Source organism: Myxine glutinosa, chromosome 7 (assembly GCF_964187855.1).
Source record: "Myxine glutinosa chromosome 7, kmMyxGlut1.1, whole genome shotgun sequence".
NCBI classification, from domain to species: domain Eukaryota; kingdom Metazoa; phylum Chordata; class Myxini; order Myxiniformes; family Myxinidae; genus Myxine; species Myxine glutinosa.
Genome location: NC_136267.1, coordinates 27,635,322 through 27,648,167, shown reverse-complemented (window position 1 = coordinate 27,648,167; position 12,846 = coordinate 27,635,322). Strand labels below are relative to the sequence as shown.

Sequence of the window (12,846 nt, the reverse complement as noted above, 5' to 3'; positions counted from 1 at the left end):
AAAATGGATCCCTGCCTTCATTATTCGATCGGATGCATATCCGACTTATGACGTCATAGGTCACGTGACATGGCGGCCATATTGGATTTTTTGAAAACCTTTAAAATGGATCCCTGCCTTCATTTTTCGATCGATTGAGTTTAAACTTTGACCACTTATAGTAGTCACTTTATTGGATGCATATCCTAATTATGACGTCATAGGTCATGTGACATGGCGGCCATATTGGATTTCATGAAAACCTTTAAAATGCATCCCTGCCTTCATTTTTCAACCGATTGAGTTGAAACTTTGACCACTTATGGTATGGCTTGGGATGGATGAACTTGGGATGGAGCTCTCTGGTCCCCGGATCATCACTGCCCGCAGTTTTAATATATATATATACTAAGATGGCCATCTCATATATTTCCCCCCTTTCCCCACTCACGACCCCTCAATGGTCACTGTCCCTCACAATGTCTCTGGGCCCCTCCCGACCAAGGTGAAGGTCGACTTCTCCGCACACGGGCGGTTGAACGAACCCCTGGCTGACGTGTTCCAAACGTGCACGTCGCGTACCGGGGACAGCTGCTGCAGCGCACACCTCCTTGCAAAGCAAAGCGGGCAAAGCAAAGCGCGGCTTGCAAAGCACGCGAGGCCCAAGGTGCGACCCGTATGCGTCCTTGTAGACGTTGAGGCGAACTGTGCCGGACGCTTGGTTCCGTGCACGAACCCACGGCAACTTGACGTGTAATCGGTAATTGCCCCGCGCCGGTAACTCCTTTCGCCAGATGGGCTTTCAAACGCAGCGTCCCCCACGCTGCTCAATATCGACACCGCTCGCGTCGGAACTGGGCGAGGAAGAAGAAGATCGCCGCTTCTCCCGGACCTCGTGTCTTTTTCTTCTTCCGGTTCACTATCCCGTTTCCGGTCTCCTGTTATCCGGAGCCTCTATAACCCTTTAACCACAACAACCTTTAATAGAATAAACATTAATAAGCAATGACATGAATAGTAACTCCTCTAAATCCAGGATCCGTAACAGATATGAAATGAATTAGGAAATTGGAAAAGTTTCAATTTTGCGATACATATGATATCATCATGTGGTTGTAAAATCCACTTACTACGAATATAAATCTGCAGAAAACAGTTTGTGGATTTTTGTACAGTAAATTATAATAATAAGTTCAAATAATCAACACTTACATTAATGCGGATTACAAAAAAAAAACACAATAAAAATTACAAATTAGTTCATGAAATATGTGAAATTACTTTTCATCACCTTGTTTCTTTGCTTGAAAGTTTATGAGTGGGTTGAGAATGGCACCAAGGAAGCAACTTTCAACAGAATAGGGTGTGAAGATCCAAACTCTGTGAGAAAAAGGACACACGATGAAAGAAATAACAGAAAAGCTGAAGATCTGCAATGGTATGAGATACACCTTACAACACCAGAAAGAAACTGGCTCGGCACAAGACGCAAAGCGGCCAAGAACAACCAGAAAGCCCTCTCTAAGGCAAAACAAGCACTTGAAGTTGCTCACCTTATGCAACAGAAAAAAAAACCGAGTCAGCAGCTTCCAAATGAAATGAGAGCAGGCCTGAACATTAACGTCTTGTCTAGTGCTGTGCACTGAAGGATGAATGCAGCACGTCTCCATGACATAGTTGTAGCAAAGAAGCCGCTGTTCAGATCAGAAAATAAGGTGAAAAGACTGAAATTTGCAAGACAACAACAGCAAAGCTGAAGACCTGGATATGGTTACAACATGCAATGGTTGCAGCCTACTGTTAAATACAGGGGAACTTCTGTGACTGTCTGGGGTTGTACCTCAGCTTTTGGTGTAGGAAAAGTTGTTAAAATCAATGGGACACTAACAAAATACAAGTACAAGCAGATACTGCACCACCATGCAGTTCCGAGAGGAAATCGTTTAATCGGAAGAGGATTCGTATTCCAACAAGTTAATGATCCAAAACACCAATATTGTAAAAGAGTATTTGGAGAACAAGCTTAGAGTTTGTGTGCTCCAAGTGTTAGAATGGCCACCCCATAGTCTGGACATGAGTCTCATCGAGCCCATATGGGATTACTTGGAATCAGAGAAGAACAAGAGGAACCCAAATAACATCACAGAACTGTGGAATGTACTACAGGATATTTGGCACAATATTCCTGCAAGAGTGGTTCAGTCATATACAGGAAGCACAGTTAAAAGAGTGATGACAATCAAGAAGTACATGGTTAAACAGTTAAAAGGACACTCAAAAAGTCATGACACTCAAGAGGTACACGTTTAAACAGTTAAAAGGACACTCAAGAAGTACACAGTTAAACATTTAAAAGGACACTCAAGAAGTACACAGTTAAACATTTAAAAGGACACTAAAGAAGTACACGGCTAAACATTTAAAAGGACACTCAAGAAGTACACGATTAAACAGTTAAAAGGACACTCAAGAAGTACACGGTTAAACATTTAAAAGGACACTCAAGAAGTACACGGCTAAACATTTAAAAGGACACTCAAGAAGTACACGGTTAAACAGTTAAAAGGACACTCAAGAAGTACATGGTTAAACAGGTAAAAGTACACTCAGGAAGTACACGGTTAAACATTTAAAAGGACACTCAAGAAGTACACGGTTAAACATTTAAAAGGACACTCAAGAAGTACACAGTTAAACAGTTAAAAGGACACTCAAGAAGTACACAGTTAAACAGTTAAAAGGACACTCAAGAAGTACATGGTTAAACAGTTAAAAAGGACACTCAAGAAGTACACGGTTAAACATTTAAAAGGACACTCAAGAAGTACACGGCTAAACATTTAAAAGGACACTCAAGAAGTACACGGTTAAACAGTTAAAAGGACACTCAAGAAGTGATTACACTCAAGAAGCACACGGTTAGACTTCAGTTGCACACGGTTAAAAGAGTGATGACACTCAAGAAGGCAAAGGGCGGACACACAAAGTATTGACGGATACTATAAAATGGCACTGTTCTTGTTATTTACTTGAGGAGTTTGTTTCACACAGATATATAAATGTTGTTAATTGACAAATAAACACATACGACTGTTATCGCTGCTAATTTGATAAATTTACACTTCAATATGAATATCATTGGAATAACCAAACATTTGCACAGTACTGTATATATAGACACCCACTGAGCATGCCTCTGATAATTCCACCTTCCACACCATGTCCGTCTGTTTCTGGTATTGTCCTCATTTTGTCTGAAATTCCTCTTCTATCCCGGTTATAGACATAACCCTCCACTGTAAAATTGCTGATAGAGATGCAATATCGGCAGGATGGATTTGGAGATGTTTTTTGACCGGATCTTCTGTTAAACTATTTTGTGTAAAACCCTCATTTCATTGCAATTGGCAGAGAAGGCTCACAGACCACTTCTGGCTTTTTTTTTTGAAAATATATTTTGTATTACCTTCTTTGCTCAGGTTATAATCCAGGTTGCATTACCTGCCTTTATTTCCATATGCTCCAATATTCCCCAATATTTCTCGCAAATTGTTTGGCGATGACATTTCTGCAAAACTGCTTCACCAATTTCATTTTGCACCAAACCTGACTTTTTTCTGATTATCTTATATTACGACTATAAATTTTAGGAGTAATATCGCCAATGTCATGAATTCAGAAAGGATTAATTATATGACCAAACTACTGTTGCACAGTACATGTCTGCTTCCTTAGGTTTCTTGTGAAATATTGCTGTTATATTGATTTTCGAATATTTCACATCATTCTTGAATATATAACCACCTTTAGAGGCCATTTTTCCCCGCAAAGCGGGGGTTGGCCTTTTTCGGGAACCGTGGTTGTTGTTGTTTTTCGGTCCCCTATTTGAAGCAATGTTTTACGGCCGGATGCCCTTCCTGACGCCAACCCTTTTTGCCGCCTTTAACGACAAACAGGGAATTACCAGTGAACTGGTACTCAATTTTCCAACCTCAGAAGGATGACAGGCTGAGTCAACCCCCCTGGCGTTAATTCAGCGATCGACCGGGATTCGAACCCAGGATCCTTGGATCCTAAGCCGGCACCCTAGCCGCTAGCCCAACACCAGGGATAAGACAGGGGATTCTTGAATGTATGAGAATATTCAAAATACTTACTTTAAAATAATAGTATCACATTTCCTCTTTGGAAATATTCGGACTCTTCCTTTCAAACGTTTCAAACTGATCAGGAGAAAATTCCCTCTCTCCAGCTAAAGAGACACAATCACAAGAGGTGGGCTGGCAGGATGGCCTAGAGGTACACACGTGTGCTGTCTCGCCCTGGTTCGAATCTCGACCCAGCTATAAACTGTCATTCTGGTGTTTCGCGGGCAGGACGATTCAACAATGTGTGTGCCATCCCTTGGATAGACCTTTCAGACCTTGAACAGGTGCCCTGTCTGGCAGCATTAGTTGATGGACGCCAAATATGCCACTGTGTCCTTTGTGAAGAGCAGCGGCACTTTGGCCAAATTCCAAATTCCGGCTCTCAGCTACAGGGGACTCTACATTATGGGCACAGCCACGACCCCAGCAAATGATGCTACCCACGACCATGCAGTGCATATGAAAGGAGCAGAAGGACCAGAGGTGCTTCCATGATCATATACTACCACGAGGGTAGGATTCCACTTTCTGCTACTAGGTTTTCTAAAGTGAAGAAGCCACATTTTCTGGACATCCAGAACCAGAAAAAGGGAATCTTTGCATCATGTTGTTTGATTTCACGTTGGTACCATCAAGAGTTTCACCTGTTTGCAGCATAACCTGGCATCTACGATTTCAAACTACTCAAAAGCTTCTTAAAGCTCAGTTTCAAAAATCTATGAATATCGAAACTAGAACGGCTCAGTGGAGAGCATACCTCCGCCTGGTTGGCCATATCACTCAATGGTGAAGAATCACTTAAAAAATTATACTAGCTGAAGCCGGATCCGGATCTTCACAAAAATAGAATCGATTCTTCCTTGTCACACGCACAACCTCTCCACCAAGTTTCGTCCGAACCCGTCCATAACTTTTTCAGATATCCTGCTCTATCGTTTTTGGCCTTATCTCCCAATGGTGAAGAATCACTTTAAAAAATTCTAGTAGCCGGATAGAAATCCGGATCTTCACCAAAATCGAATCATTTCGTCCTTGTGACATACGCTACATCTCTGCCAAATTTAGTCCGAATCCGTCCACAACTTGTTGAGATATTTTGTTCACAAACGGACAGACAGGGGACAGACAGACCTTTGGTGGAGGAGGTAATTAGCATTGCTCATTCATAATTTTTTAGAGTCAATACATCATGATCTCATGAGTGATTTTTTGTGTGTCTTGTATTTCCTGTGAGATAATCATAAACAAAAAGAAAAGTGAATGCCACTTGCATAGTTGAGGTAGCACTTCCATGGGCTTCGCCTCGAAATTTGTTGTTTAACTCATTCAATATGGTCTACGTATGCAATTGGATTAATGGTATCGCAATGCAAATGACAAAATGATTGAATCGCGTGAAACTTTACATACAGTAGTGTGTGTTACTGTTGTTGTTATCTCCAAATGCCGTTTTCAAAAGGTGGAACAGAGCCAAAGGTCTCAATCTCAAAGGACTGACCAAGTCTCAAAGGAGCCACTTTCGTTTGTGTGTGTGTGCGTCTGTGTGTGTGTCGTCGCTTATTATCTCTACACGTGGGTTTCAAAAGGTGAAATGGAGCCCTTCTAGGTCTCGATCTCAAGGGACCGACCAGGTCTCAAAGGAGCCACTTTCGTCTGTGTGTGTGCGTCTGTGTCTGTCTGTGTGTGTATGTGTCGTCGCTTATTATGTCTACACGTGGGTTTCAAAAGGTGAAATGGAGCCCTTCTAGGTCTCGATCTCAAGGGACCGACCAGGTCTCAAAGGAGCCACTTTCGTCTGTGTGTGTGTGTCTGTGTCTGTCTGTGTGTGTGTCATTGCTTGTTATCTCCAAATGCGGGTTTCAGAAGATGGAATAGATGTGTATGTGTGTGTGCGTGCAAGTTGCTGTCGTTGGCTGCTATCTCCACATGTGGATGGGTTTCAGGAGGTGGAGAGGGGACCTACCAGCTCTCAAAGTATCCTCCTCTGTGCGTAGAGACCAAGTGTCTAAAAGACAGAATCTCTAAATAATTAATTGCCACAATAACCCGGTGTTGACGACTGATTTCTGCCTGAAGGCATCGTCAAGATAAAAAACAAGGTTAAAATTTTGGCTAAGCCTAGAGGGAGGGAGAGAGACAGAGAGATTTCATTCTTTTTTATTGAAGGAAAAATCTTTTCCACCAATGCAAACAGGTAAAAAAATATATATTTACAGGTCATGAGATCATTTCCACAAATACAGACAGTTAGAAAAAAAATTATGGTTAGAAATGAAATGAATACAGACAGCAAATAAAGTTGATATATACAGTCATAAAAAAGTACAATTTTGAAACATTTCACATGAAACCAAATAAGAAAGCAATACTATATTTACAAGTTTACTGTAAGGACTCCGTCAGTTAAACTGCACAAGGAACGCCATACACACCATCGTTTCTGGATGTCCTCACAGTTATCAAAAGACAATTCTAGGTTCAGCCGAGACGACACCAAGGACCTAAAAAAGACGACAGCGTCATCCACTGGAACAACACTGTTCTGGATTTTCCTCTTCCTGGACACATACATAGCAAGTTTTGCCTCAGAAATTAAAAAGTTGGCTAAAAAACATTCATGCCTACATCTGCGTTTAATACTAAAACCAAATATAAAAACACAATGTGTAAAAACAAACCCCAACCCTTGAATGACATGCAATAAAACAGTAAAAAGTGGTGTCAATCTTGGGCATCCAACAAAGGCATGAAAAAGTCTCCGAAGAACACAAGGTTCTTTAGGCCTTGCATACAAACTCACCGCGCACGCTCTCTTTCTCTCTCCTGTCTCAACAAAGACAGGAAACATGGGGAAAACTTCACAAACACGTACAAGGACACAGAGGGAGTGAAATGGGGATAGATAAAACAACAACACAACACAGTACTCACAGCTCCTCACACACAGCTGCCATGATGCCACACCCGCGCACGACTCACCAACGTCCAGCAGGGGGCGAGAGAGAGAGAGAGAGAGACAGACAGACAGAGAGACAGAGAGAGACAGAGAGAGAGACAGAGCTCAAAGTGATCTGTAAAATTTGTTAGAATTGAGGAACTGCGGGAATCTTTGAGATGGTTTGACCACGTGCATGTCAGTGCATCATTGCAGAATGTTCACCGGAACAGCGGTCATTGTCGAAACAACAGCAACAGCATAAGCAGCAGATGGATATCCTACACATCACTGCTTCACTTTCCAGTTGTTATATGTCCTCTAATGGGGACAGAGATTATATCCATGCATTTGTCCGTCTCTCAAGGATAATTATTTTGTTAATTTATCAATGTCTTTGTCTGTGCATGTTTGCCATGTCCATGGTTTTTTTTGTCAAAATAGTTTAGTTTGACAAAAAAATTGAAAAAATATTTTTCCCGAAATTTTTTTTTTTTGTCAAATTGCGAAAAATTAACTAAGCAAGCAAAAATAATCCTAATAAGATAAGATGCTGTTATAACTTGGTAAACTGACTGTCCACATATCCACACAAGACTTCCTATCCCACTCAATTTGATTGACCTGAAATGTAACGAATGTACCAGCATGGAATGCAAGTAAAATAATTGTTGCCTTATTTTTTAATTTGTCATATTTCTTTAATGCGTGCACACATGGATGGAACTGCATATTATTTTGTGAAATGTACATTTCGATTCAATGTGAGGCACAAAAGAGCATTTGATAATAGCAGTGGAACAAGACCCATAATAATCATAATAAAAAATACTTATTACTGCATTTGCAGTTACCTTTGCCTTCCGTCGTTGGGCTAAAGGCAACAATGTTTTTTATGGAGTGTAAACTAAAATAAAAATTAACCCAGGCACGCAATGGAATGTACAACGGAGCCGAGCCTTGAGCCAATGCCTTGAGGCTGTCTCTTTGTCACAGGTGTAATACAAAGATTGAATTCATCCTGGAGGAACGGAGGGAGAACTGAAATGGGGCTTAAAGGCCTGGTTGAAAAAGTTCAAGTTGTATATTGCGTTTTTTTTTTTTCCTGCCGTAGGTGTTCAGGATTAAATTGTAGAAATGCAAACAGATAGATTCGTTCAAGAAGCACAACGTTCATGAACTAATCCAAGGATTGACAGTTTCTAATATAGAATGGTCGCAATGAAAGAACAGTCGGTTGATGAAAAAAGATAACCAGGAAGTTATTAAGGCGTAGCCTGTAGGACAGTGCCATCTGGAACAGCGTTTGACTGTCCGTATGCATGTATGTATGTATGTATGTCCCTTACAAATGTCCACCAATCAAAGCTGAGGATCTGGTCACATGACAGGGTCACCATTACAGTTGCATATTTTCCTGAAAAGGAATATAATAACCTTCTGTGGAACATTTTGGGGTTCCCAGCGGGTGTCGTAAGGTAGGTAGGAGGTTTCAGAAATTCCTCAATACAATTATGATTTTGAAATGTGATTGACACGGACCTTGCTCCCGAATCTGGAATTGAACAGATGACAATGGTTTGCTGTTTTGATAATATCTCATTATCCAGGAGAGATGCTGAGAGATTCTCAGTTCCATGGTGACAGACAGCTTAGAGACTCACAGTACTTTAAAAATATTAAATACTTACATTATTTGCGAACTGGTATCCCCACCCAGGTCATACTATCCTCTTCAACTGAAGTATCAAACAAGCCAGGCTACGCTGCTGTTACACTATCGGTCTTGGTTTTTTGTATAAAGAGCCGAGGTTGTGGACGAGTGAGAACACTGAATGGATCAGGACGCAACAGAACAACAGGAACAGCAGAAAGAATGGGAAAACACCAACGGTAGGGTTGAAGGACAAAATAGATGGAGTCCTGGACAAACAGTGGTTGTGGGAAGGAATAAGAGGTAAGGGAGGATGCATGGGGTGGTCAAGATGGATACAGTAACAAACTCTCTGGAAGGAAAACTGGAGATTTGAAGAAGGAACAACAAGTTCAAAGCTTATATCAGGAAAAGACAACAAGTTCTACGCTTATTATCCGAATACACATACACTTTGACCTTAAGTGTACCTTTTTATATTTATCGATCCTCAACATAGCCTGGTGTTGGCTTAGTGGTTAGGGTGCCGGCCTGGGATCCTGGGATCCTGGGTTTGAATCCCGGTCAATCCCTGAATTAACGCCAGGGGGGTTGACTCAGCCTGTCATCCTTCTGAGGTTGGAAAATTGAGTACCAGCTCACTGGTAATTCCCTGTGTGTCGCAAAAGGCGACCAACAGGGTTGGTGACAGGAAGGGCATCCGGCCATAAAATATTGCTTCAAAAAGGGGACCACGGTGCCCAGAAAAGGCCAACCCTGCTCTGCGGGGAAAAATGGCCTCTAAAGGTGGTTGTTGTTTTTGTTTGATCCTCAACATGTTAGATATTATATATCGGTCCATCTCCGAGATGTTTTAGTTTAACTGAATACCTTTTTCATTTGCCACCCCCAGGGAACATATATTCGGCCTGCAGTTGGACGCCATCATGGGGCGGGAGCTATTTTACCATAAGGTAAGGCCTGATTTTCATTTCCGCAATCCTTTAGTAATCTGAACCACTTCTCTTTACTCTATACTAGGGCATGCCCGTACTATATCTATATCTAAAATTATATCCCCCCCCTCTATTTACATGAAATGGTTTGGTCCAAAGCGAACGGCTTGCGAGTGGTGACAATCCCCCCCCTCTATTTACATGCAATGGTTTGGTCCAAAGCGAACGGCTTCCGGAGTTTGGTAAAGAAATCGCCATCGCGTGCACAAACGCGCAGGAAAGCGAATGAATCGCAAATTCGTTTTTATTAGTTTTAAAACATAGTTTAACGCCAACATAGTTTGCAAACGTGAAATAAATGAATACGCTCTCAAATGTGCCATCCGAGGCAGAGTGTGTCCGCCACGTTCGGCACACGCGATAGTTCGCTGCTCTCTGATTGGTTGAATCGTTTTTTGGACATAGCTCGGTAAGTAATTGTCCGATTAATATGAAACCTTGAAAAGGCACATCCTCGGGTCCCCAGCAATATACCTGGCAAGTTAAAAGTATATCGGACCCGTGGTTGTCGAGAAACAGCGGTCACAGACAGACAAACGTACAAACGTACAGACAGAGATTACTGGAATTATAGATAGACTAGGGCATGCCCGTACTATATCTATATCTAAAATTATATCCCCCCCTCTATTTACATGAAATGGTTTGGTCCATGAAATGTTTTGGTCCATTCGCAACGCCAAAGCGAACGGCGAACGCTTTACATGAAATGGTTTGGTGCATGAAATGTTTTGGTCCATTCGCAACGCCAAAGCGAACGGCGAACGGCTTGCGAGTACAGTGACAATCCCCCCGGGGTTTTTATTAGTTTTAAAACATAGTTTAACGCCAACATAGCGCCAACATAGTTTGCAAACGTGAAATAAATGAATACGCTCTCAAATGTGCCATCCGAGGCAGAGTGTGTCCGCCACGTTCGGCACACGCGATAGCTCGCTGCTCTCTGATTGGTTGAATCGTTTTTTGGACATAGCTCGGTAAGTAATTGTCCGATTAATATGAAACCTTGAAAAGGCACATCCTCGGGTCCCCAGCAATATACCTGGCAAGTTTAAAGTATATCGGACCCGTGGTTGTCGAGAAACAGCGGTCACAGACAAACGTACAAACAAACAAACACACAGAGATTACTGGAATTATAGATAGACTAGGGCATGCCCGTACTATATATAAGCTAGGACGTGTCCGTACGTGGGTGCCCGTTCCTTGCCAAAAAAAAAAAAAATTTGTGTAGGGGTGTGTGTGTGTAAACATCCTAGGGCGTGCCCGTACGTGGGTGCAAAAAAACATGCGTGCAAACAACAACAACAAAAAAAAACTTTGAAACCACGTGGCAGTAACGACCACAGAACCCCCCCCCCCCCTCTATTTACATGAATGGTTTGGTCCATTCGCAACGACCACAGAACCCCCCCCCCCCTCTATTTACATGCAATGGTTTGGTCCAAAGCGAACGGTTTGGTCCATTCGATGTGATTCGATGATTCGATGTGAATGGTTTGGTCCATTCGCAACGACCACAGAACCCCCCCCCTCTATTTACATGAATGGTTTGGTCCATTCGCAAAGCCAAAGCGAACGACCACAGAACCCCCCCCTCTATTTACATGAATGGTTTGGTCCATTCGCAAAGCCAAAGCGAACGACCACAGAACCCCCCCCCCCCCCCCTCTATTTACATGAATGGTTTGGTCCATTCGCAACGCCAAAGCGAACGGCGAACGGCTAAATCGCCATAGCTCGGTAAGTACTTGTCCGATTAATTTAAAACCTTGAAAAGGCACATCCTCGGGTCCCCAGCAATATACCTGGCAAGTTTCAAGTATATCGGACCGGTAGTTGTCGAGAAACAGCGGTCACAGACAAACAGACAAACGTACAAACGTACAAACGTACAGACAGAGATTACTGGAATTATAGATAGATAAAGGTTGCATCACAGCATGAAGGACATAAACTGAAGGGTCTTTTCAATCCACTCAAATGAATCCCGTTTTTTTTTTCAGATTTATTTTCTGCGACATTCACACTTTTTGTAAATCTCTTCACCTTCAATCATCTGTGCTTATTTACTCTTCTTTCTTTATGCAAGGCCATTTTAGGCAACCCATGTTGGTGAATTGTGGAACTTGGGGTTGTGGATTAAAATTGTATTCCATTGTTGACCACTTAGCATTAAAACAACTACTGTTGTTGTTAAAATATATTTACTTTATCCTATAAGCTGAACTGTTGAAGTGTTCGATTTTGGACAAGAGGAATTGCAACATTTTTCATCCTTGAACCAACTCTTTATTGGCAAAGTTTAATTAGCCATGCAAGTTGAATTGTTGAATCCTCAATTTGGAAACCACTGCCAATTGCTAATCCAATAATGGATTGTCTGCCACATCCATTCAACGGGTTGAATAACCTACGAGTACCTACTGTTTGGGGATGGCAACTTAGTTAACATGTGTTTACCAAAGAGTTGCTGAATTGTATGAAGAAGTTTTGTAGTTCTCAAGAAACAGGAAAATTTCATGCAGGTCTAAACTGCAAATCTTGTCGACCAATAAAGCTGGTTTAAACCAGTTTTAAAACTTTTAAATGTCCAATTACCCATGTTTTTTTAAATCCAGGAAGATGCTCGCACAGCAGTCGCTCTGTGGAAAGGAAGCAATTGACACATGGCCTTGCCATTGGCAGATCGTACAGCCTGGGCATTCAGCCACAGTCTGGCAATTTTGTCCAAGCTGGCCACAGTTTCCTCTTTCTCAAGCCACCTGTTTTATTTCATGAATAACAATGCTTCCATCCCCTGGTGGATATCCCATTTTCAATTTTCAATTTCCTAAAGCATCTGTGCTATAAGCAATGTAATAATATTTCCAAGACTAATTTAAACCAGGTAATTCCTTTTTTTTACTTAATATTTAACATTACCGGTACCTGTAAATATGCCCAGTAAAACAACATTACAACTTGTTTATTTTTGTTCATTCTACCATGAACATGATACATTCTAACATTCATTTCTATTAATTACATATGCGATGCCTTCGTAAGAGTCTTGGCATCACCTGGTGAGACAAAATACCTAACACCTCAATACTAGACCGCTGTCGTATCCAAGGAATTGAATATTTCCTGATA

General features: G+C 41.7%; 1 protein-coding gene across 4 annotated transcripts in view; it reads left to right on the top strand.

Annotated features, from left to right (window-relative positions):
* The window catches only part of LOC137416877 (semaphorin-6A), a 727,420-nt gene that overhangs the window by 337,039 nt on the left and 377,535 nt on the right, over positions 1-12,846 (top strand). For all 4 annotated transcript variants that reach the window (XM_078781382.1, XM_078781383.1, XM_078781381.1 and 1 more), the window contains exon 6: positions 9,609-9,669. In XM_078781382.1, coding sequence (XP_078637508.1) covers positions 9,609-9,669 — 61 coding nt within the window. The remainder of the gene's footprint in view (positions 1-9,608; positions 9,670-12,846) is intronic.